Here is a 23,923-nt window from a genome sequence, read left to right on the forward strand (position 1 = left end):
TATTTAAAAGGCATCAAAATATTTGAGAGGCTCTAGGAAAGGAGAATCCGTGTAACTGACTCAGCATTTCCCAAGTTTAAATCCCCATCCCCGTCCCTACCTTCACCCCCAGGAATACTCATTAGCATCTCACAGGCCTCTAGTCTCCTCTAGTAGAGTGTTTGGGAAATGCTATTCCATAGATACAAGTATTGTGTCTTCTTGCTACATTGAAAGGATTGTGAAGATTTACAAGACTTACCAAAAGGATCTACTTAATATCCTGAGAGTTCAGATTTTTGCTCAAATTTGGCTTCTTGGTACAATTGTTTAGCTTTTGCCCTATCATTCTCCTAATTGAAACATCATCTGTGTTGGGAAATAATTGTTTTGTGATTCCTGTAAAAACAACAACAAAACACAGAAAAACACTTTGTCAGAAGGATGTAGACTCACAGATGCAGAGAACAAACCAGTGACTGCCAGTGGGGAGAGGGATGGGGGAGGGGCAATACTGGGTAGTGGGGGTAAGAGGTACAAACTACTATGTATAAAATAAGTTATAAGGATATATTGTACAACTGGCAATATAGCCAATATTTTATAAGTATAAATGGAACATAAACATTAAAAATTGTGAAATACTATATTGTACACCTGTAACTTATGTAATACTATACATCAACTATACTTGAATAAAAATAAATTAATTAATTTTAAAAAACCACTTTATCAGGCCTTTGCATCTTAAGGTATGAACTGAAATAAAACACCAAGCAATTCACATTATAATTTTGTCTCTATTTTGAAAAAGCAGCCCAACACTCATGAGATATTTAAATAGATGAATCTGTAGGCAGAGTTTTCAAAGCAAAGCAAGAGATAACAAAAGTCTATATCATAAACTGAGAGCATACATATACGTCTTCCTATGGTACCATTCAGCTTTAACCTTGCTGCTTGCTCTGAATGCTAAGTGCCCTTGATCCAAAATGCTGGGAATTTATTTTTATCCATTCCCAACATCAGATGAAACAAGCAGATTCTGACTCTTTTCCAACTAAGAAATGATGCACTATTAAAATATAGAGAGCTGTGATTCAGTGAGTCCTTAAATTTGTTGGATATTTGCAAAAAAATTACTTGCTAACCTAAATTATCATATTTAAGGAGATTAATTAACTTAAAAACCATAAGTAGGATGGTTAAATTAACCTCTGTTTTTTTCTGAATAAAAGATAAGGGATATTTCTAACCAAGATAAGAAAAATAAACTGTTACTAAAATTTTGTTGGAAAGGATTTTGAAAATTTACTTTTCTAAAGCTATGAATTTTATGAATCCAAACTTTTCAGTAATATAAAATTCATTTTTATTTTAATAACCATTTTTTTTTTTTTTTGCGGTACGCGGGCCTCTCACTGCTGTGGCCTCTCCCATTGCAGAGCACAGGCTCCAGACGCACAGGCTCAGTGGCCATGGCTCACGGGCCCAGCCGCTCTGCGGCATGTGGGATCTTCCCGGACCGGGGCACGAACCCGTGTCCCCTGCATCAGCAGGCGGACTCTCAACCACTGCGCCACCAGGGAAGCCCTTAATAACCCTTTTTAATGTAAAGTTTTTCTACAAAATTCCACATATATCATAAGAGGTTTAGGCTATCCTCAGATTTTTCTCTCATAGAAAAATAAACTTGAAGAAAAAAAAAAGATAATGAAAGAACAACTTAAAGTTGAATGGTAAAATAATTTCGGATTCATGTGCCAATATAATACAAACACATTATCACCTATGATTTCTTGAACTTCATTCTGATTCATAGCTGGTTTCACTGCCTTGTCCCTTGAAGTAGAGGATTTTGCCCCCGTCAGGCTGTGTGTGGCCATGTATTCATTTGTGTAGAGCACTTGCATTAAATCATTAATAAACTTCTGAGGCTTGCTCTTGTTGCAACGGGCAATCTGCCATTTTTCAATCTTGAACTAAAAAATTAAAAATAATAATTGAAATAACTGAAAAAGGAAAGGAAAGGAATATCTGAAGAAATATATTACTCATTGAATGAATACAGAGCAGAAAACAAAACCAAAGTCTTTAAGGTGATGTATGATACTTTTAATATATATTGTACATTTCAGGGGTTAGAGTTAGATGTTAACTTTGAGATAATTCCCAACATTTATGAGGTATTTGTTCTAGAGTGTATACAAATTCTTGTCATGTAATCTGGATTTGGTGCTTTAAGGATTAATCCATACTTAACATTTCCTACTAAGTGTGGTAGCATAATAATGGCCCACTGACAATATTCACATCGTTATCCCTGTAACCTTTGAATATGTTACCTTATATGGGAAAATCAACTTTGTACGTGTCATTAAAGTACCTTGAGATGGGGAGAGTATGCTGAGTTATCCAGGTGGGTCCAGTCCAATCATGTGAGCCTTTTTTTTTTTTTAACACTTAAAATTTGTGTACTTTATTGCAGGTACGAATATGTATATTTACATACACATATAACTTTATGTTTATAAATATATACACACAGTATCTGGTACGTAGTAAGCACACCATAAATGTTAATAATAATAATGAAAATGGCTAACATTTATTGAGCACTCACATGAGCCCTTAACTGCAGAAGAGGGAAGCAGAAAGAAGACACAGAGGAAGGAGGAGAGAATAGAAGAGTGAGAGGGCTTTGTCTGCCCTGACTGGCTTTGAAGATGATGGAACTGGACTATGAACCAGTGAAGGGGGCTGCCTCTAGAAGTGGGAATGGCCTTCAGTTTATAGTCGACAAGAAAACAGAAAACAGAAAACAGGGAACTCGGCTCTAGAACCATAAGAAACTGAGTTCTACAACAACCCCCATGGACAGGAAACAGATTCTTCTCCAGAGCCTCCAAAAAAGGAGAGTACCTGCCAACACCTTGATTTTACCGCATTTCTGACCTACAGAACTCTGAGGTGGTAAGTTTGTATTATTATAAATCACTAAGTTTGTGGGAATCTGTTACACAGCAAAGGAAACCGGTACACTAAGATTCAAATATTCTGAATGTTAGATAGTGAGCATTTAATTATTGCTCTTGAAAGCATAATTTCCCAGGCCAATTCTAACAAAACTTGTATTTTTAGCTTCTATTTCTTGATTAAGAGAAGTCGGGAAAGTAGAAGAATTGTGTTCTGCCAGCATGTACAGCCTAAAATTCACCTTGTCTTAATGATACAGTTTTATAACCTTTAATGCATAGTTGTCCTTCTGTCACTGGTTTAAGAATTTCCTAGTTTAATAACTTCATCATTGTCCACCATTTGACTTTAATTTTCTGAACTGGATATTCATTTCACAAATATTAGATTTATTGCAAAAACACTGTTTTATGTAGTCAGAATATTATGATTGACCTAAAGTTACATAAAGTGATCTGATAAGGCAGTGATTATGTTGTACAGTAATTTTAATTTTGTATGTAACTGTATCCCAGAGAAAGATGGGATGGTCTTCCAGCTGACCTGTTTCTCATCCGCGTGATGCTCTTCCTCAGCTTTCAAGGAAATTGGTGAACTGGAATTAGAATTAGAATTACTACATGTGGAGGCAAATGAATCTGGTGAGGAGTTATTTGTTGCTCTCCAGAGGGTGGACGCAGACGTGGACAGGGTTCCTCCACCCTTGAGCAGGGCCTCCGCCATACCAACCAATTCTTCAAACTGGGTGACGGCCTGTGGTAAAACTAAAATGGCAAGAAAAAGTAGTACTTTACAAATACTTGTCATAGCAGCATAGATACATATTTTCTATGATGTGTATATGCATAGAAGTATGTAGAACAAACTGTTAACACTTGCTATCTTTGGAAAATAAACATGGTAAGAAGAATGGTTGGAACATATTTACTTTTTTTTTTTTTTTTTTTTTCCGGTACGCGGGCCTCTCACTGTTGCGGCCTCTTCCGTTGCGGAGCACAGGCTCCAGAAGCTTAGGCTCAGCAGCCATGGCTCACGGGCCCAGCCACTCTGCGGCATGTGGGATCTTCCCGGACCGGGGCACGAACCCGTGTCCCCTGCATCGGCAGGCGGACTCTCAACCACTGCGCCACCAGGGAAGCCCTAACATAATGTTTTTAAGACTTGATTCTTTTTCTAATTGCTAATGATATTATTTGAAGGTGTTTAAGGAGACATTACTGATTTTATCACCTTCCATCAGGCCAGTTTAAGTGACAAGATAAAATAAACTGTTTTTCACAGATTGAAATAAATTTTCTATGGCCTTAGTGCGTGATTTGCCAGGGAGTCAAAGGCCATCAAATTAGTAAAAATTCATGGCCACAGTTCAAATCTATGTGTTCACATATTAAAGATGGATTTTGGTAATCAACTGAATGTTCTCTTTGTTCCTTTTTTTAAATGGAAACTTACACATTCAAAGCTTTCATGCCTCCATGTTAAATGGTCTTCTCTTGTTATATCTAGTTTGTTTCCTAAGGACAAATAACATTTTGTTGGAGTTGGAAGACACCTTGAACCCTGTCTAATTCAACTCCTCACTCTATGGTTGGGAGTAATGCCTGCTGGAGAGGCGAAAAGAGTCTGAAACTTTTTTGTACTTTTCTAAGCATATTATTGAGCTATATAATCTTTGGAATAATTGCTGATTGGAGACCTGAAAATCAGACATATTGATGACATGTCCAAATCAATACATTTAGTACTATGTTAATAGAAAAATTTAAAAATCTGCTAAAGAAGAAAACCTTATTTTATATTTTTTTCAAGTAATATTTGCTAAGCACCTCTCATGTGCCAGACAGTTGTTCAATCAGCAATTATTTATTGAGCACTTAATAATATTAGACATTTATCTAGCTTCTACTCTGTGCCAGGCACTATTCTGGGAACTTTACTGATGTTCACTTGTTTACTCCTCATTGCAACTCTCTGAGATAGGTATTATCATTACCCGCAATTTACAGATGAGGACAGTTAGGCAACAAGAGGTTAAATAACCCATCAGGGTCAACTCAGTGAAAAGAAGAGCCAACATTCAAATTCGGACTCTGCCAATTCCATGCTATAAACTTCTATGTCATGCCAACTCTCAACATTTGCCCACCACTCTGTTAGGTGCCAGGGATGAGACTGGGAGCAAAACCAGATGTGATCCTAGACTCTTGGAACTGGGAGGGGGTAGAGAGTATTGTTTACCTACCCATGCTGTGTGTAAGAATTTGGCCCGCTCAAAGAAGGTCTGGCCACCTGTCCTAACCGCCACCCACCACCCCCCAGTTCCTGGGAAGTAACCTCTCAACCCTTGAATTTCCCGAGCGATAGCAGGAGTGTCTTTGTTATTCATGGTGATCCCCTTAGAACACACCTGATTTATGTTTATGCTAAGGAGTTTCTCAGGGTGGGGACAGTCACACCCAATAATCTTAGGGTAGAAGCTGGCCATAGCCAGAAAGCCAGAAAGACCACGTGGGCAATCAATCAGTGACTCAATCATGCTCATGTAATGAACCCTCAGTAAAAACTTTGGACACCCCAGCTCAGAGAGCTTCCTGGGTGGACAATCCTCTGTGCATTTTGTTGTAACATATAAAGACTAGTAGGTAATGTATCCTGAGGACAGAAGTTCCTCACTTGGAAACTAACCAGACTCTGCCCTATGTGCCTCTTCCAACTTTGCCTGGTTCTAATTTGTATTCTTTCCCTGTAATAAATGTAAACATGAATAAAATAGGTTTTGGTGAATTAAATTTCTCTGGCAAATTACTGGACCTGAGGGTGGTTTTGGAAAACCCCTAAACTTGCAGTCAGTATCAGAAGTCTTAGAAGACTTGGCAATCTAGAGGGCTGTGCCCTTAACCTTGTGGTTTGGCTAACTCAAGGTGCATGCAAAGAAATGAAAAATCACAGTTGTTAAGGTCACAGAGAAGAGGCAAACAGCCTAGAGAGGGAAGGGCCACAGAGGGCTTCTCTTAGGAGCTCAAGATTGATCTGAAACCTGAAGGCTGAGCAGGAATTAAATAGCCAGAGGGAATGAGGAGGTCATCAGAAGCATAGGAAACACAAGTTCTGTATTTGAGGAACTGAAGCTGGAATGTAAAGAGAAAAAGGGAATTCTGCATTAAAGTGGGGTTTAGAGAATATTCACTGTTTTTTCTAATAATGAAAGTTATACATGTTCATTGGAGTATATCCTTCTTGCCATTTCTATCTTTGTATATCTCTATCTATATTTTCTTTTACATAATTAGGACAATGCTATATGCATAGCATTGTATCATGGTTCTTTTTTCCAATTAAGGCCATAAACTGAATATTTTACCTATTTTATTAAATCTTGGAAAATATGATCTTTTGAGGTCTAATTTGCTTAGAATCAAAGTCAAGATCTTATGTGAAGTCTGAGCAGAATTTAAGTAGGTAGAGGGGGATGAGTTTGACAAAAGAATATACCCAATTAGCTCACACTAATATGTTCGAGATATAGAACATTTCTGCCCACCCAGAAATTTGCCTCATGTTCCTTCCAAATCAATCCCTGGACTCACCTCAGGGGCAACCATTAATGTGACTTCTTTAGTCAGAGACACGTTTTAACTGTTCTAGGATTCCATGTAAATGGATACAAACAGTATATTCTCCGTGTTTTGGTCTGACTTTTTTGTTGTTGTTTTTCTGCATAATGTTTTGAGATTCATTCATGTTGTTGTGTCAGTTAGTCATTCTTTTTTCAGGAGGATGAATATTATTTTTATTTTTTATTGAAGTATAGTTGATTTACAGTGTTTCAGGTGTATAGCAAAGTGATTCAGGTATATATATATATATATATATATATATATATTCTTTTTTGTTGCTGACTGATATTTAATTACATGGATGCTCCACAATTAAAGTATCCATTCACCTGCTGATCGGTTATTTTCCACTTGAACACACGACTTTAAGGATTCCCTAATATCTCAAGGTATTGATGTCCTCTAATTTATTCAAATGCTTCTTTTTTTCTTTTTGGAATTTAGGTTGCTTCCAATTTTTCTTGATTACGGACAAAACTCTTATGAACCACCTACCACACACATCTTTATATGCATCTCTTATCGTGTCAATGCTATAAATTCCTGAAAGCGAAACAATAGGCTCAGAGGTATAAATGTTTCCAAGACTCAGTTAGTGTCACTGAATGGCTCTCCAAAAAGGGTCTTCCAACTTAAATGCCCACTAGCAAGGTAAGAAGTCAGCCACATCACTGCACCATCAGCAAGAGGTGTTCATAATTAACAAAAATATTCACTATTTTGATAGGTTAAAATTTTAGTACAATTATTTAAATTATTGCAATTATTTGATTATTGTGAAGTTGAATACATATTTATTTGTTTATTGATTATTTGAACTTATTCTATGAGATACCTATTAGACCAAAGAATGTTAGTACTTTTTTTATTTTATGATAGCTTAGATGGTTTTTGTAAAGTGCTTATAGGAATGCCTAGTGCATTATAAACACAATGTATTAGCTATTATTATTAATTCCCTTATATCTTAAGCACTTTAACCTCTAATTTGTCATAAGTTGCAATTATTTTTCTTAGAGTATTTTAATTTTAGTATGTTTTAAATGCACACATGTACAAAATAGATAACTAATAACAACCTGCTGTATAAAATAAATAAATAAAATAAATTTTTTTTAAAAGCACACACATATTTTTAGTTTTTACTTAATTAAAAGTAGCAGTCTTATGGAAGCAACCTAAGTGTCCATCGACAGATGAATGGATAAAGAAGATGTGGCACATATATACAATGGAATATTACTCAGCCATAAGAAGAAACAAAATTGAGTTATTTGTAGTGAGGTGGATGGACCTAAAGTCTGTCATACAGAGTGAAGTTAGTCAGAAAGAGAAAAACAAATACCGTATGCTAACACATATATATGAAATCTAAAAAAAAAAACCTGATCATGAATAACCTAGGGGCAGGATGGGAAAAAAGACACAGACCTACTAGAGAATGGACTTGAGGACACGGGGAGGGGGAAGGGTAAGCTGGGACAAAGTGAGAGAGTGGCATGAACATATATACACTACCAAATGTAAAACCGATAACTAGTGGGAAGCAGCTGCGTAGCACAGGGACATCAGCTCGGTGCCTTGTGACTACCTAGAGGGTTGGGATAGGGAGGGTGGGAGGGAGGGAGATGCAAGAGGGGAGAGATACGGGGATATATGTATATGTATAGCTGATTCACTTTGATATAAAGCGGAAACTAACACACCATTGTAAAGCAATTATACTCCAATAAAGATGTTAAAAAAAAGTAGCAGTCTTTTCCTTAGTTCATTTCCTTAGTTCATTCATTTACTTTATGCTTAGCAAGTCATTCAGATCACTTAAATATTCACTCATATATTTCATACAGTTTAAACATCTTTTCACAAGTAAGTTTTTTTCCTCCCTGGATATAATTTTTTCTAACTTTTAATGTAAAAATTTAAACACACACACAAAATAGTAAACTCCCATGTACCCCATGCCCTAGTTTCCAACTCATGGCCAATCTTGTTCCACCTGTATCCCCACCCACTTTCTCCCCACCTCCAAAATTACTTCAAGCAAATCACAGGCATCATTTCATTTTATCTGTAAATATTTCCATGTATATCTCCAAAGGTAAGAAATTTAAATATATATATATATATAATATATGGTTATATGTATATATATATATATATATATATATATATATATAACCATAACACCACTGTCACAGCCAGAAATACTTAGCAATAGTTCTTGAATATCATTTTTTAAAAAAACCAAATTAGCAAGTGTTCAAATTTCTCTGATTGTCTCGTTGTTTTTGTTCTTGTTTTTAGCTTGTTTGAATCAGAATCCAAATAAAGTCCATACATTACAATTAGTTGCTGTCTCTTTTACAAACTGTAGGTTTCCTTTTCATCTCCTTGTTTTTTCCTTGCAATTTATTAGTTGAAGAAACTGGGTCCTTTGTCCTGCAGGGTTTCCCACAGTCCGGATTTTGCTGATTGCACCCCTAAGGGGGTGTTTAACATATTCTTCCCTGTAGTTAGATCTAAAGGCTTGATCAGTGTTTTAACTTCCAGCAGGTGGCATTGAATGCATGGTTACCTTTTGTTGCGATATTAGCGGTCACTGATGATCACTGCCTAGATTCATCAGGGGTTGCAAAATGGTGATATCCTAATTCTTCATTTAGCTAGAATTCTACCAAAGGAAACTTTCTCTCATCAACTATTTGGCTACCCTGAGGTTCATTTCATATAATAATGGCAGGATAAATGCTTGATTTTTCAGTCTGTATTTGCCAGTTTTCAAAATAATGAGTTGGTTCTTTCAGATGACCATTAAGTTTTTTCTCTTTTGAATGAAGTCATACATGTAAATATACATGATAACCAGTTGCCCTGATCATTATTATTGATGCTCCAATAATAATGATCTTTAGCCAGTGGGAACCTCTTCCAGTTGACACATCCACACGGTCTTTGCTGACCTCCTTGCTTTCTGGTAGGACAAGATTTTCATCTATATTTCCTGTTTGAGGCTCCTGACAAATCTTGTCCATTTCCTGTGCAAGTTCTGGAATCAGCCGTTTCTCCAGGGAACCCCAGCTCCCTTTAGTGGGGAACGGTATTTCAAGGCCACACCCAAGTGCTGGGAGTGCTCTTTGCTATTGGGTTCTTGTTTCTAGGCCTCTTTGGTGAACAGTATTAGAATATACATACTATTAATTTTTAAAGATAAAAATTCATCCTGTGTGGAAACCAGTACTCATGCAAATTCAGAACATGGAGTTTTAATTTAAACTGTACAGTTATGTTTTTAGTATGCCACATGGTGTGAAATGAGAACCTAACTTAAACCTGCCCCTCCCCGCCACATTGGAATATCAGTTTTCCCAGCACCATTTGTTGAATAATTCATCCTTGTCCTAAATGGCTTGCAGGACTCGCTATGTAAATTGTCAGGCCCATTGCAAATGGAAAATGCAGGACTCCTTGTTCAAAGCTTCTTCAGAATTTTAATATGATAACAGTATTTTTAACCAGTATGTGGGGCCTTCCTAGGAGCAGGGCCCAGTGTGACTGCACTGGTCATCCTACAGTGATAAGCAGACACTGTATGGCAGTCACCTTACCAGGTTCTGCTCTGAAGACTTTACATGTCACCCAGGGAAGTACTTTTATCATTTCCATTCATCTCACACTCAGTTACACAGCTAGTAGGTGGCAGAGCCAGGATTTGAACCCAAGTGGCTTGGCCCCTGTAAACCCTCTGTGCCACAGTGGCTCCGGGACATTTCTTCCCTGTACGGGAGGTATTATCCAGGGATGTGTGTTCTGTTCCATCGACCTGCTGGCTCTTATCCTAGTAAGTTGCTTTTAATTATCAGAACTTTATATGATTTCATGTTGACAGTTATGCCCTCAGATTCTTTTTCAGAATGTTCTTAATTGATTTTGCCTATTTATTCTTTCAGGTTAACTTTAATATAATTATTGTCAAATTACCACAAAAATAAAAATCAAAACAAAACAATTATGGGCATTTGATTGGGATTCTAGTCAAACTGTGAGTTATTTTGAGATGAATTGGCATCTTCTCATCTATGAATTTGATGTCTCTCTATTTAGATTTGTCTATTTCTCCGCTGACTTTTTAATTTTTCATCATAGATCCTACACATTTCTTGTTAGGGTAACTAGTAGATATTTTATAGTTATTTGTAATTAATGTGTAGATTCTTTTTTATTTTTTTTTTAGGATTAAAATCAGCAATTTCTGATCTATAAGGAAATTACTGATTTTTAAAAAAAAATGGTAGCTATTAGATTTGGGGCACCTATTATGTACCAGGCATTTATTATTTTTTAAATACAATAAGGCTTATAATGAAAAATAGCAGTTCTCTGCCCTACCGCTCACCACCCTGGATTACCTACTACTCCTAGAGGGAGAACTTCTGATCCACTTACCTGTTTCTCTGGTAGTTACCTCCATAGTCTTAAGTAATAATAAGCATATACAATTATTCTTTTATTTTTTCAGATTCGTATAATTATTTATTGACTTTCAACTACGTAACATGACAAGGCAGCCCTCTTTCAACTCCTCCCCCGGCCACACAGAAACACACACACGTGGTACCCACATGTGCAAACACATACACACTCTTCTCTCCATCATCCCAGGATAGTTTTAACACAACTGCTAGTTCAATAAATACTGTGCTTACATTATTATAGTGATGTAATTCTCAATTCCTTTCCTTTAAAACATGACTTTTTTCCTAGAGTTAAAATGATCTCATTTTTAAAAGCTTGCTTATTATTATTATTTAACTGTTTCTCTGACTTAAACATCTCAAAACTTCCTACCAGAGGTGTAAAATCTCCTTGCAGTATGTTTGGTACATGACATCATGTCATCTATCAATTTCTTGTTTTTCTCAGTGATCTCTCTCCTGTAACCCCTGTACCAGTCCACCTCTAGACCAGCTGCTTCCAGGCTACTGTGGACCTGTCACCCTGGAGTGTCCCCTCACTATTATTCTGTGGCTATGTCCTGTACTGGACTACCTGTTTTCTGATTGACTTTCTAGATTCACTCTCATTTTGAAGGAGCACACCCTCCCTTAGCTTTTGAAAAAGAAAGCACAGGAAGTACATTGAGACTTCATAAGTATGAAAATATTATTATTCTGCCCTCACACTTGGTTGATGGTTTCACTGGGTATAGAAGTCTAGGTTTAAATCATTTCCCTTTAGAATTTTAAATGCATTGCTCAATTATCTTAGAGCTTCCAGTGTTGCTGGTGAAAAGTCCAATGTCATCTGACTCCCACTCCTTAGCGGGTAACATGCTCCTTCTCTCTGAAGATTTTCCCTTCCTGGTGTTCTGAAATTTCACACTGTTATGGCTTAGATAAGCCTTTTTGCTTTTGGTGGTATCTTTTTGATGTGCACACAATAAACTTTTACTAATTACTACTTCAGTGATTCACTGGTTTTACTTTGGCTATTTCTGAAACTTTGACAGCTTTCTGCTATATTTAAATGAACCTGGGCAAAACTTAATTGATTTTTCCTTCTTTACTCATTAGTTAATAGAGTGGAGTTTTCGGCTGAGGCATTGTTTTCCCTGGGTATACATTCATTCTTTACAAATAGTGATAATTTAATACCCTTTTGTACAATAGACATGCCACTTTTTTCCTTTTATATCTTATTGTGCTGGCCAGTTGTGGTCCACAAGATATGTTTCAAATGTTTAACACATGCACATAGAGCACACACACGTCTGTCATTCTGAATGTCTAGAATGGCATATACATTCTGCTATTTTTCTTAGTTAGCAAGCTTTATAGACAGATAAACAGCTCTGATTCTTAGTTCAAAGAGGACTATTGCTGAGCAAAGGCTAACTAACCACTCTGCACTCTTCTCTCAGACCCCTTTCTTATTTGGATTATACATTAAATTTCAACTTTCTGACATCTTCCTAGTTCCCAACTGTAGCTTCACAAGGAGACCTACTATGACCATGTTATTTTAAACTGTAAAACACCCCCTCTCTCTCAAATCCCCATCCTCCTTTACCTCTCCTATTTTTTCCATAGCATTTATCACTAGCTAACATATTGTATAATTTACTTAATTTTACTTAATTGTTATTTTTCATGATTTTGACTGCTCGCCTCACTGGAATGTGAGCTCTGTGAGAGTGGCGATCTTTGTTTTGTTCACCGGGTTTTCCTAGGTACTCAGAGCAGTGCCTGACATATAGAGGACCTTGTAAGTATTGACTGAAAGAAGAAATGCATGCATGAATACTGCAGTGGCAGTTGGCAGTTCCTGACTCTTCCTGTTGCTTGAAGTCTAACCAATAGCCAACTTTACTTTGGTTTCTAAGGGTACATTCTAGTGTGTGTGCATGCAGAGGGGCAGACAATATGAAATACAGAATAGGGTATGTAGACTTTTAAGTGCCAAAGAGGAAACGAAACGGGAAGGGATAAAAAAACGTTGCAGGGAGAGAGAGGTTGAAAGTTTAGATGGAGGGAGGAGGTCAGGGCAAAGATGAATTTACAGTGAAGATTTGAAGTATGTAGGGTGCAAACTATGTGGATATTTGGGGAAAGAACATCCCAGGCCAAAGGAACAGCCAGTACAGAGATGCCGACATCAGGTCACGTCTGATGTCTTTGGAGGGAAAGCAAGTGGTCCGGTGTGGCTGGATCACAGAGAACGATGGGGAGAGAGTAGAAAACAAGGCCAGAAAGGTATGTGGAGGGGAGGTGGCCGGATCACGTAAGGACTCAAAGATCATAAAACTGACTTCAGTTTTACCCCATGTGAGGTAGACATGCACTGGAAGTGTCTGCAGAGAGGAGTGACGTGAGCTGGCCTACATTTAGCAGGATGTTCTTGCTGCTGTGTTGATAGTGGACTGCACAGCAGCATGAGCAGAAGTGGCAACACCAGTGAGGAAGCCACCATGATCACCTGGGTGAGAGATGCTGGTGGTTTGGACCAGAGTGGCTGTAGTGGGGGTGGTACAAAGAACTGTATTCCAGAGATATTTTGAAGGTGAAGCCAGTAGGATTTGCCAATGGACTGAGTGTAGGGTGTAAAAGAAATACAGAAATACAAGACAGCATCGTGGTTTTTGAGTTGAGAAACTGGAACAATGAAGTTAGCATTAACCGAGACGAGGAAGAAAGAGAGGAGCAGGTGGCAGGGGAAGGGTGGGAATGTGGTCGGGTTGGGGGGGGTTTGTCTGAGATGCCCGCCAGTCTTGTCAATACACAGTTAGCCCATGAGTCTGGAACTAAAGGGATAAGTCCAGACTGGAGATAAGTCACAGTTATTGATGGATTTAACACCATAGAATTGGATATGATCCCCTATGGAGTGAAAGCAGATAGAAAAGAAAGAAGCCCAAGGACTGAGCCTGGGGCATCATCAAATATTTAGAGGGTAAGATGATGAAATGAGGCAGCCATATAAACTGAGACGGAAAGCTCAGCAGTGGAGGAGGAATGTGGTGCCCTAGAAGCCAAGGAAGGAGAGGTAGCCAAGGTGTCAGATGTAAGAGGGCACTTAATATGACCCTTGAGAAATTACCTTCGGGGTTAGCAATATGAAATGTTATGGGTTAAATTGTGTCCCCCCAAAAAGAGATGTTGAAGTCTAACCCTCAGGACCTTAGAATGTGACCTTATTTGGAAATAGGGCCTTTATAGATGTAATCAAGTTAAAATGAGGTCATTAGAGTGGGCCTTAATCCAAAATGACTGACATCCTTATAAAAAGGGGGAAGTCTGGACACAGAGACAGACAAGCACACAGTGAGGTCATCACATGAAGACTGGTCTTAATGCTGCCTCAGGCCAAGGATCAACCAGAAGCTAGGAGAGAGGCCTTCCCCAGCGCCATCAGAGGAAGCGTGGCCCTGCTGACACCTTGATTTTAGAATTCTGCTGTTTAAGCCACCCAGTTTGTGATACTTTACCACTGCAGCCCTAGGAAACTAATACATGGAGGTCATTGGCAATCATGAGAAGAGACATTACAATGGAATGACAAGGACCTAATTGAATTGGGATCCAAAGGGAATAAAAGGGGGAAAATTGAAAACAGTGTATAGAGTCAACATGTAAGGAGTTTTCCTACAAAGGGAAGGAGAGAAACAGGGTGAAAGGCAGAGAAGCAAATGGCCTGAGAAAGGTGGGGTTTTTCTGGTTTGTTTGTTTTTTTTAATGGGAGAAATAATTGTATGTCTGATGCTAATGGGATGATTCATTAGAGAGAGCAGGGGAGGCTCTCTGGAGCTCTGTCCTTGATTAGCAGAAAGAGGATGCACAGATGGATATACTGCCTTTGGCTGGACAAGAGGACAGGCCACTCATGGGTGACAGGAGAGGACGTGGAAGTTAATACAAGCACAGGTGCAGGGAGCTGACAGTCTATTCACATCCTCCAAGTTCTCCGTGAAGCAAAGGCATCAGCTGAGAGCGAGGATATGGAAAGTGTGGGAAGCTGGCAGAGAGAGGAGAAAATGAAACAGCAACTCCAGAGTGAGGGACAGAGAGAAACTGTTCATAGTGATGATTCTTTTCATATACTATTTTTTAATTTTATTTTTTGTCCGTGCCACGTGGCATGTGGGATCTTAGTTCCCGACCAGGGATGGAACCCTCATCCCCTTAACTGGAAGCATGGAGTCTTAACCACTGGACTGTCAGAGAAGTCCCCTTCATATACTATTGAAAGTGATTTGCTCCTCTTGCATTTAGAATTTTCTCATCTAAATTTATGAAAAAAATTGATCTAATTTTCTTTTGGGGGGGGTCCATGTGTCAAGTTCTGGTGTTAATAAAAACAGAGACAGAAACAAGAACGATGATTACTGAGCACCTATCACGTATCAGGCCCTGGTAAAGCATTTCTTCTAATTATCTAATTTAATCATCTTGGCAAGAGGGACATGAGAGATTGGCTCCACTGTGTAGATGAGGAAAGTGAAGCTGGGGCTGAGGGCAGGACAGTGACAGGGCCAAGGCTTACAGCTAGTAAGCAGGGTTGGGATTCAAACCAAAGTCGGAGACTTCAAGATCAATACTTGAACCAGCAATGTATGCCAACTTTATCAACTAGCTTTTCATCTTACTCTACGTTCTGGAACAGATGATATAAAAATAAGAACAATCTGTTCTTCGAAAATTGCAAAAACCTCACCAGGAAAAACCATCAGTTATAAAGATGCCATATTTAAAGCATAAAAAATAAGGAGAGAATGGCTTGTTGGTGGAATAAACATCTTATTTCCATTCATGTCTGCCTGTTTCTACTTAAAACTAGGAAGCCTTCAATTTAATCAATATTTGTAGGAACTCGTCTGAGCCATTACTCTGTCAATCTAGCTCACCACAATGTTCTGTCTCCTACCATTTCTGCCTCCCCAAATATTGTGGAATTGTCTTCTTTATTTCCACAGCCATTGACCTAGGCAAGGCTGCCATCCTGTTAGTCCAATGACTGTAATACCTTTCAAAAGTGGTTCTCCCCCACTCTCCTTTCTGTGCCCCTTGTACTCATTTTGTACACAGAAGCCAGAGGGATTTATTTTTTAAATACTCTGTGTATTTACTGTTTTATAACAGAATGCTGCCCCACATAGGATATATTGCCAAATATTCAGCTGTACAAAATAGTGCATGATGCCTAACTGCAAATGGAAAACATAATTTTAAAAAAATAAACACTTAAACACAATATAGGATTCTGGAAAAAGGCATTATTCCAGGTTGTTTTTAATTTTCTTGGGCCTGTCTTTCCCCTTTATGTCTTCAATGGAATGTGATTATTTTCCAGACCATTGCTCCCAACCCCAAACCTGAAACTTAATATATGGAATCTTTAATCCCAGTGAGTCTATAAGAGATCACAACAGGCCCCATTTTCTAGTGCTTTCCTTAGCAGAGGAGAATGAGATAAGTACATCATGAACACCTTGACATATCTGTTGTCTTACTGATCTTTTCTCTCTAAGCCTATATTAAACACTCAATAAATATTTGTTGGACAGTATTAAATGAATATGACATTTGGTATTTTGTAGGAATAATCTAAAATTTTTTAATCAATAAACTAGGGGCTTCAATAGAGTGCATCCATATTAAATTATGCAATCATAGATTTTCTTAAAATGTGGTTTTTGATTTTTTTTTCTCTAAGGTACTGATTTTTTCATTCTTGACTGCTGATTTCAATACCTTCCCTCATCAAGTATTTTTCCATTCATCTAAAATTGTCAATTTTCTCTAAGTTTACCTTGAAGCATGACCAAAGACTGTCGAAGGCGGCTGTTTTCTTTCCGGATGTTTGTTAGTTTTTGTTTCAGGCCTCTTATTTTTGTGCACAGTTCCTCCTTCGACAATTCTGCTAGAGGCTCTTCATCCTCACTGGAGCTCTCACCAGGCAGAAAGGCATTTCCCGAATATGGGTCTCTCTAAAATACAAGGCAGGCACAACAAAAGCATCAAGGGAGCTCTCGTGGTTTATCCTGTGTTCCGGATGCTGCTGGGACTTAATTAGACCTACAGGCTCCTGCTCTTCCAGGAGGCGAGTGATCTAGCCTCAGCTTGGTCCTCCACTATCCAGGGGAACTCAGAATAAAAGAGGACATCAAAGTTTCACGCACACATCTCTTTCAAAACAATAATCAGGATTCTGACTTTCGGCCTAACTTCACGAAAAACACAAAGTAGAAAAATAGTATAACAGAGTCGAATCAACCAGACCACCATTCAGATCTTTGTAACTCATCTACGTCCTCCATTTCTCTCCCGACACCTCATCCACAGCCTCTCTGTTGAGACTATGCCATAAGGCTAATTTGGGGGTTTATTCCATCAGAGAAAGAAGAAAGATTTACCCAGAACAAAGCACTGATGTCTACCTTTTAGTTTAAAAAATATTTTTAAGGACAGCAGGACAATAGTCCGAAAACATATGCATTTGAGTCGTAAAACCCAGGCTTTGTTGAGGCAGAAAAGAATTTTCTCCAATTACTAAGCTGGCCTTTATATTTATATTAATCCAAATCTGGAAAATTGGAGCACAGAATGAAATTTATAAAGATCCAAATCTAGAAGCCTGGAGTATGATGTTTATAAAAATAAACTTTAGAGTAGAAGAGATAAAGGCACATGTACACCAGAACACAACATTGTGAATCAACTATATTCCAATAAAAATTTTGAAAATAGAGAGAGATCAAGAAAGTTTCTGCTGAACAGGAAGCGAAGAGACCTCCTGGGGCCAGGCTGAGGAGCAGGAGGAATTCGGAACAGGAAGGACAGAAAGTCAGATTCCAGTGTCTGCTCTTCCTGCCCCGACCTTTGTGGGGAAGTGAGGTGGATCACAGGGGTCAGGGTAGGTGATAGAAACATCCAGATGAATGAGGGGCAGTCCCAGGGCAGCAGGGCCGGCTCCGTGCTTCTCAGCACATCATAAATGCCCTAAAGGGGCCCCATGTCCAGCAACATCAGGGCAACACGGCACCTTCTGGGCCACGGATCAGAAATGGACAAAATTGGTGTCTGGACAAATGGACCAGAGACAGTGTCCAGACTCCCCAGAACTCATGCAAAGCAGCTGGAGAATCCGGAGGATCCCTGTGTCCTGGTAAGGAACTGGGTAAGTGCTGGGGGAACTGGTGAACAGAGAGGCTACAGGGTGCCAGAACCTTACAGAAGTTGGCAGCGGGTCCCAGCACAGCAAACATCAGCAGATGGTGCCAACAGAACCCCCCGGGAGCTGGAAGGAATGCTGTGCCTCAGCAGTGACAGTACTGGACACTAAGGAAACAGGCAGAAAACTTAGAGCCTGGGCAGAAGACCAGCTGTCCCTCCCCAGAGGCTGGATGATATGTAAGACTCCTCAAAACTTGAAACACTTCCCAGGAAAAAAACAAGAAGTGGAGGAGAGTGAGAAGCTAGTCTCCATTGAGACTTAAACCCTGAAGTGACTGAAACTATACCAATACCTCAAAGGGATTTTAAACACCAGAACACTCTAACTGGGCTTCCCTGGTGGCACAGTGGTTAAGAATCCTCCTGCCAATGCAGGACACACGGATTCAAGCCCTGGTTTGGGAAGATCCCACATGCCGCAGAGCAACTAAGTCCCTGCGCCACAACTACCGAGCCTGCGTTCTAGAGTCCGCGAGCGACAACTACTGAAGCCCGTGCGCCTAGCCTGTGCTCTGCAACAAGAGGAGCCACCGCCATGAGAAGCCCGCGCGCCGCAACGAAGAGTAGCTCCCTCTCCCAGCAACCAGAGATAAGCCCGTGCGCAGCAACAAAGACCCAACACAGCCAAAAATAAAATTAAAATTAAAAAAAAAAGAACACTCTGTAATTCACTGTCAATGGGCAAGTTCAAGCTTTTTTTTTTTCTCCCCCTTTTCTTATCTACCAGGGATGGAGAATTGAAAGCCAGATGAGATCAGTTATAGAAAATACAATTATATTTTTGTATGATCAGCAATGTATACATTCAACCTCACTTCTTATTTTATAGGTATACCAATCTATGTATGTATACATATTTCATTATTCCACGTGTGTATGACATATATAATATATATAATGGTAATGAAAATTACTCTTGTCCTATGTTGGCAAGTAGCTAAAGTACTCATGCTAGATATATAAATCTTTAATAAAAAAACTGATGCATTTGCTTAAAAAGAAATGAAATATTTATTAAAAAAACTGAAGGATGCCTACTGAGATCATAGTTCTATGCAGAGTAATTGGGAAAAAATAGAATATATGGTCTAGTTCTTGCAGCAATTTCCCACAAGAGAGAAATGAAATCAAGCATAAATCCATTTATAAGCATTATTGGAAGACAAAGTTAATAGACAATAGATTGGGATAAGATATTTGCAAAATCTAAAACCACATGAAACTAATTTCTACAGTAGATATGGTATATGTGCCAATCAATAAGAATAGAACAGGAACCCACCAGAACAGACTAAGAAACCCAACAGAAACTATAAAAACTCAATAGAGAAAAGGACAGTGGTAGAGACCGCTGGCTATCACCAGGTATTTGTTCTCCCATTCTTCTACAGTAATAGGTTTTTAGCTCAGCAGGTAGGTGTCAGCTAGATTACATTTCCCAGACTCGCGGACAGCTCAGTGTGGCTATGTGACTAAGCTTCTGCCAGTCAAATAGGAGTAGAAACAATGTGTACCACTACTGGGTCATGACCTTAGGAGGAATGGGCTGGCCTTCTCCTGCCTGAATTCTATTTTTGTTGGCAGAGAGGAAGGCATGCAGGTGGGAGCTGGAGTAGTCACCTTGACCCAGGGACAGAGGCTGTGTGTTCAGGAAGGTAAATGAACAAGATAAGACGGATCCTCAACATTTTGGCACTGCTACAGCAACCAGGACTGCTCTTGCTATTCCATGAAAGGGAAATAAACTTCCATCTTTATATGCCACTGTGATATTTGGGTCTTTGTTACAGCCTTTGCAACATGCATCTTAACTAATGCAGATTTTGGTACCTAGAAGCCGGATACCCAAAACTTGACATATGTTTGAATTACTTAGAGCTCAGGTTATGGTCAAAAAGAGCAAAGGTATAACATGCTGGAAGGTTGTTGACTCTTGTTAGACCTTGGTGATGACACATTTGGTAAAACTGTCACCCGCAATGCCTTGGAAGGCACACCATGTGCTTATTGAGACTGGAAAAAGAATGTCTGTGTGTATCAGTGACTTCTTGTCAGTGCTAGCTAGTTTGCAGAAATGGAAGGCTTTCTCCTTCCGTCTACATTTAGAATGTAGCATGCAATTTAAACTGAGTCCAGTCATGTTAAATCTCCAAGGTTTGAAAAAAATGAATGGCATCTACATCTAAATTGTAAGAGATAAGAAAAAAAGCCTGTGAACTCAAGGCTTTCTCAAGAGCTTCTCTTTAAGTGTTCTCTGCCAGACACTGAAATCCATCCCAATGGTAAGCCTCAGCTTCAGTGCATTATCTTCAAGCTTTTTGTTTCATATGGCAATTAAGTCACTGCCAAAAGTTGGAGAGAAAAGAGGCTGAGCAGCCGTAATAATAGAGGAGAGGTTTCAGGCTTATGTATGACCAAATAAGATCTCTGGCTGCAGTTACTTGCAATGAAACCAAACAGAAAGAAATAGTTTGGAAAGCTATTAAGTTTTTGAGAAACACAAATTGCAAAAGAAACCATACTACTGGCCTGCTAGAGCAGGCGACTATTTTGCCCTCAAGGAACCACTGGACAACCCCCCACCACCCAAAACCTGCACCAGCAAATTGAAACAAGATATCATTTTCTCCCATCAATTGCCAAATATATGAAATAAGGACATAAATGCTAAGTGTTGGCAGGGAAGCACAACATGGAACCCCTTATGCACTGCTGCTGGGCATGTGGACTGATGTGGACATTCTGGAAAGCAATTTCATTGTCATATGAAAGCCATTACTCACCCTTCTAAGTGTTTATTCCAGAGACATTCTCACGCTGTTTCTTAAATGGACATGTATGCGGACATTTATTTTGTCATTGTTTGTAGTACCAAGATGCTGGAGGAAATCTAGGTTTTCATCATTGGAGGAAAGGACAAGTAAAATGATGCTATGCTTTGTTAGATGCAACGTATCGTATATAATAGCAATATAGATGTTAAAAACAGTGCTGATTGAAAAACCAAACAGATTGAGCTATATATTATGATACCAATGTACTACTAAATGATGTGTGAAATGATGGAGCCATAAGGTTGTACAGTGCAGCGTGATTTGTAAACAGACAAAGCATGGATATGGAAACAAGCCATATCCATGCTAGGGGACAGTGGGTGATGATGTACAAAAGAGAAAGTTCTTTATATACTAATGGAAAGATTGTCAGAATACGTTAAGTAAAAAAGCAAAGTACAAAGCAGCCTATCTAGTAAGTTACTTTTTGTGCAAAAGAGGGGATAAGAATATCTCTATTCATATTTGCTTTATTTGAACAAAGAAACACTGGGAGGATAAACAAGAAAGCCATAAAGTGGTTACATGTGGTAGGGGGCCAGGAGGCAGGAACAGGGTGAGTGGGGCAGCTGTATGGGAGACTTTTCACACACAGATATATAATTTTTAGGCTTTTGATTTTTTTATTACTCAAAAAAGCTTCATTTTAAATTTAGCTTTCTGACTCTGTGCTTGTGCCTTCAACACTTCCACAAGGATTTTCTGCCCCTCCATAGGAAAGCATATGCGACCGGTCACAGACATGCTTAGCAGACATGGACCCACCATAGGCCCGGTTGACATGTCGTTTCGTTTTAGGAAACCTCATAAGAACTTTAGGTCTCACAGCAACAACTTCTCAAAGTCGGCCTGGGCACATTCCACACGCAGATTTTGGTGCTTTCCCAACCTTCTGGGTTTAAGAATAAAGAATTCTATTGCCAGGGGTTCGGGACAGCCTCGTTTTGTCAGAGGCTGTGTTGTGGGGCAGCCTAGGATGTGTGGCATGCCAGATGCTGGACCGTCTCAGTGCCTCCAGACACTATCCCTGGAGAGTAAAATATATTCTAAACCATGAGAATGTACAGTATGTATTTTAAAAATTAAATGAAAATACATGCACATAAGCACTCCATGTATTACAAAGACACACAAATAAAAAATAAAGGATAAACAGGTGGATAGTTTGTCCAAAGTGTAAGAGGAGAATGGGAGTGGGGAATTCAGATCAAAAAGGAATAAATGAATAAATACAAATAAGAAAGGGGCCCTGGCCAAACCTGTGATGAGGATGGGCTGCAAACTGGAGTCAAAAAAAAAAAAAAAGCAATAAATTTTAGAAGAGGTGCTCCAATTTCTCCAGTGGTTTTGGGAGGAAAAAAATATTTTCTGACAGTTTGCTGATCTTTAATGTCCCAGGAGATCAAGGAAAGTTTGAACAATGTATAGTTGGCCACACTTCAATAGAAGCTGGTAAAATGGCTTGTGAATATGTTTCTAATTCAACTTGTTTAACATTAAAAAGAGAACATGAAATTTTATTCCTTCAGTTGAATAAAGAATTAAAGGGAAGAATCTATTAATACAAGAGGGGGAAATGCACTAATAAATTGTGAAAGGAATTATGGAATTATGGCAGAGCAAGGGAAGAAAATACAACCACAACAGCAGCACACCAACCTGCCCTTTATCCAGGTCACTGTTCGCATTCTCTGAGTCCATCGTCTCCGTCCTTTTCCTCTTTCCTTTTCTAAGAGCTTGGGTATTGGTAATTTCCTCTGTTTGCAAGATCTTCTGCATTTTCTCAGTTAGTTACCAAAGGTTTTCTGAAATTGTAGGAGGAGGGAATGCCCATGAGATGATGCTACTCTGGATGTAGTCCAAAAGTTAATGTTTTTCCTTAAAATGAAAAACAAACAAAAGGATCCATAATATGTTTACAACTGTATGTTTCATAAAGGGACTAGCAGCTCAAGTAAATTATTTTACTCAATACTTCCTGTCATTCTTTCTCCCACTGGCTAATTTAGGACACACTTTCACTTGGTTCAAAATCATGAGGATATCATGTTTCCAGAACATGGGATACAGGAAGTTGTCATTTATAAAATCAAATAGTATAAATTTTTTCCATCTTTTCAAGTTTTTTCTTGTCAATCAGTTATGAGGAGTCTAAAAAGCAAAGTAGAAACCTTGTAAAATTATGCAAATGATTTGAGGACTGAAGTTATATAACTTTAGGAAAAAGACATTAATAATAGCAGATCTAGGGACTTCCCTGGTGGTCCAGTGGTAAAGAATCCGCCTTCCAATGCAGGGGATGCAAGTTCGATCCCTGGTCAGGGAACTAAGATCCCACATGCCGTGGGGCAACTAGGCCCGCGCACCACAACTACTGAGCTCACGCACCTCAACTAGAGAGCCTGTGTGCCACAAACTATAGAGCCCACGAGCCCTGGAGCCTGTGCACCACAACTAGAGAAGAGAAAACCTGCTTGCCACAACTAGAGAGAAGCCCATGTGCCTCAACGAAGAGCCCACACACCTCAACAGAGATCCTGCAGGCCTCATTGAAGATCCTGTGTGCCGCAACTAAGAGCCGACGCAGCCAAGGATAAATAAAATAATAATAAAATAAATAAATAAATGAAAATAATAAATAAATCTTTAAAAATAATAATAGCAGATCTCATCAGGACCAAAAATATTCCAAGGGAGATCAATAAGAATGGCCTAGAAATTTGTTCTGTTTTTTTCTGAAAACTCTTAAGTTTTGAGATGGAAGATCTTCTTTGGTGTAAACTTAAGA

At 38.8% G+C, this 23,923-nt stretch overlaps 1 protein-coding gene across 1 annotated transcript; it reads right to left on the reverse strand.

The window, feature by feature from the left end:
• Nucleotides 1-250: 250 nt before the first annotated feature.
• BEND6 (BEN domain containing 6) lies at nucleotides 251-22,914 on the reverse strand (the record flags this gene model as incomplete). The annotated part of the gene is made up of 5 exons (XM_079712352.1): nucleotides 251-378; nucleotides 1,769-1,961; nucleotides 3,499-3,719; nucleotides 16,878-17,055; nucleotides 22,795-22,914. The coding sequence occupies 5 exons, from the start codon at nucleotides 22,912-22,914 to the stop codon at nucleotides 251-253; spliced, it is 840 nt and encodes a 279-aa protein (XP_079568478.1).
• Between the last annotated feature and the right edge of the window lie 1,009 nt (nucleotides 22,915-23,923).

Source organism: Hyperoodon ampullatus (genome assembly GCF_949752795.1).
Source record: "Hyperoodon ampullatus genome assembly, chromosome: 10".
In the NCBI taxonomy this organism is placed as follows: domain Eukaryota; kingdom Metazoa; phylum Chordata; class Mammalia; order Artiodactyla; family Ziphiidae; genus Hyperoodon; species Hyperoodon ampullatus.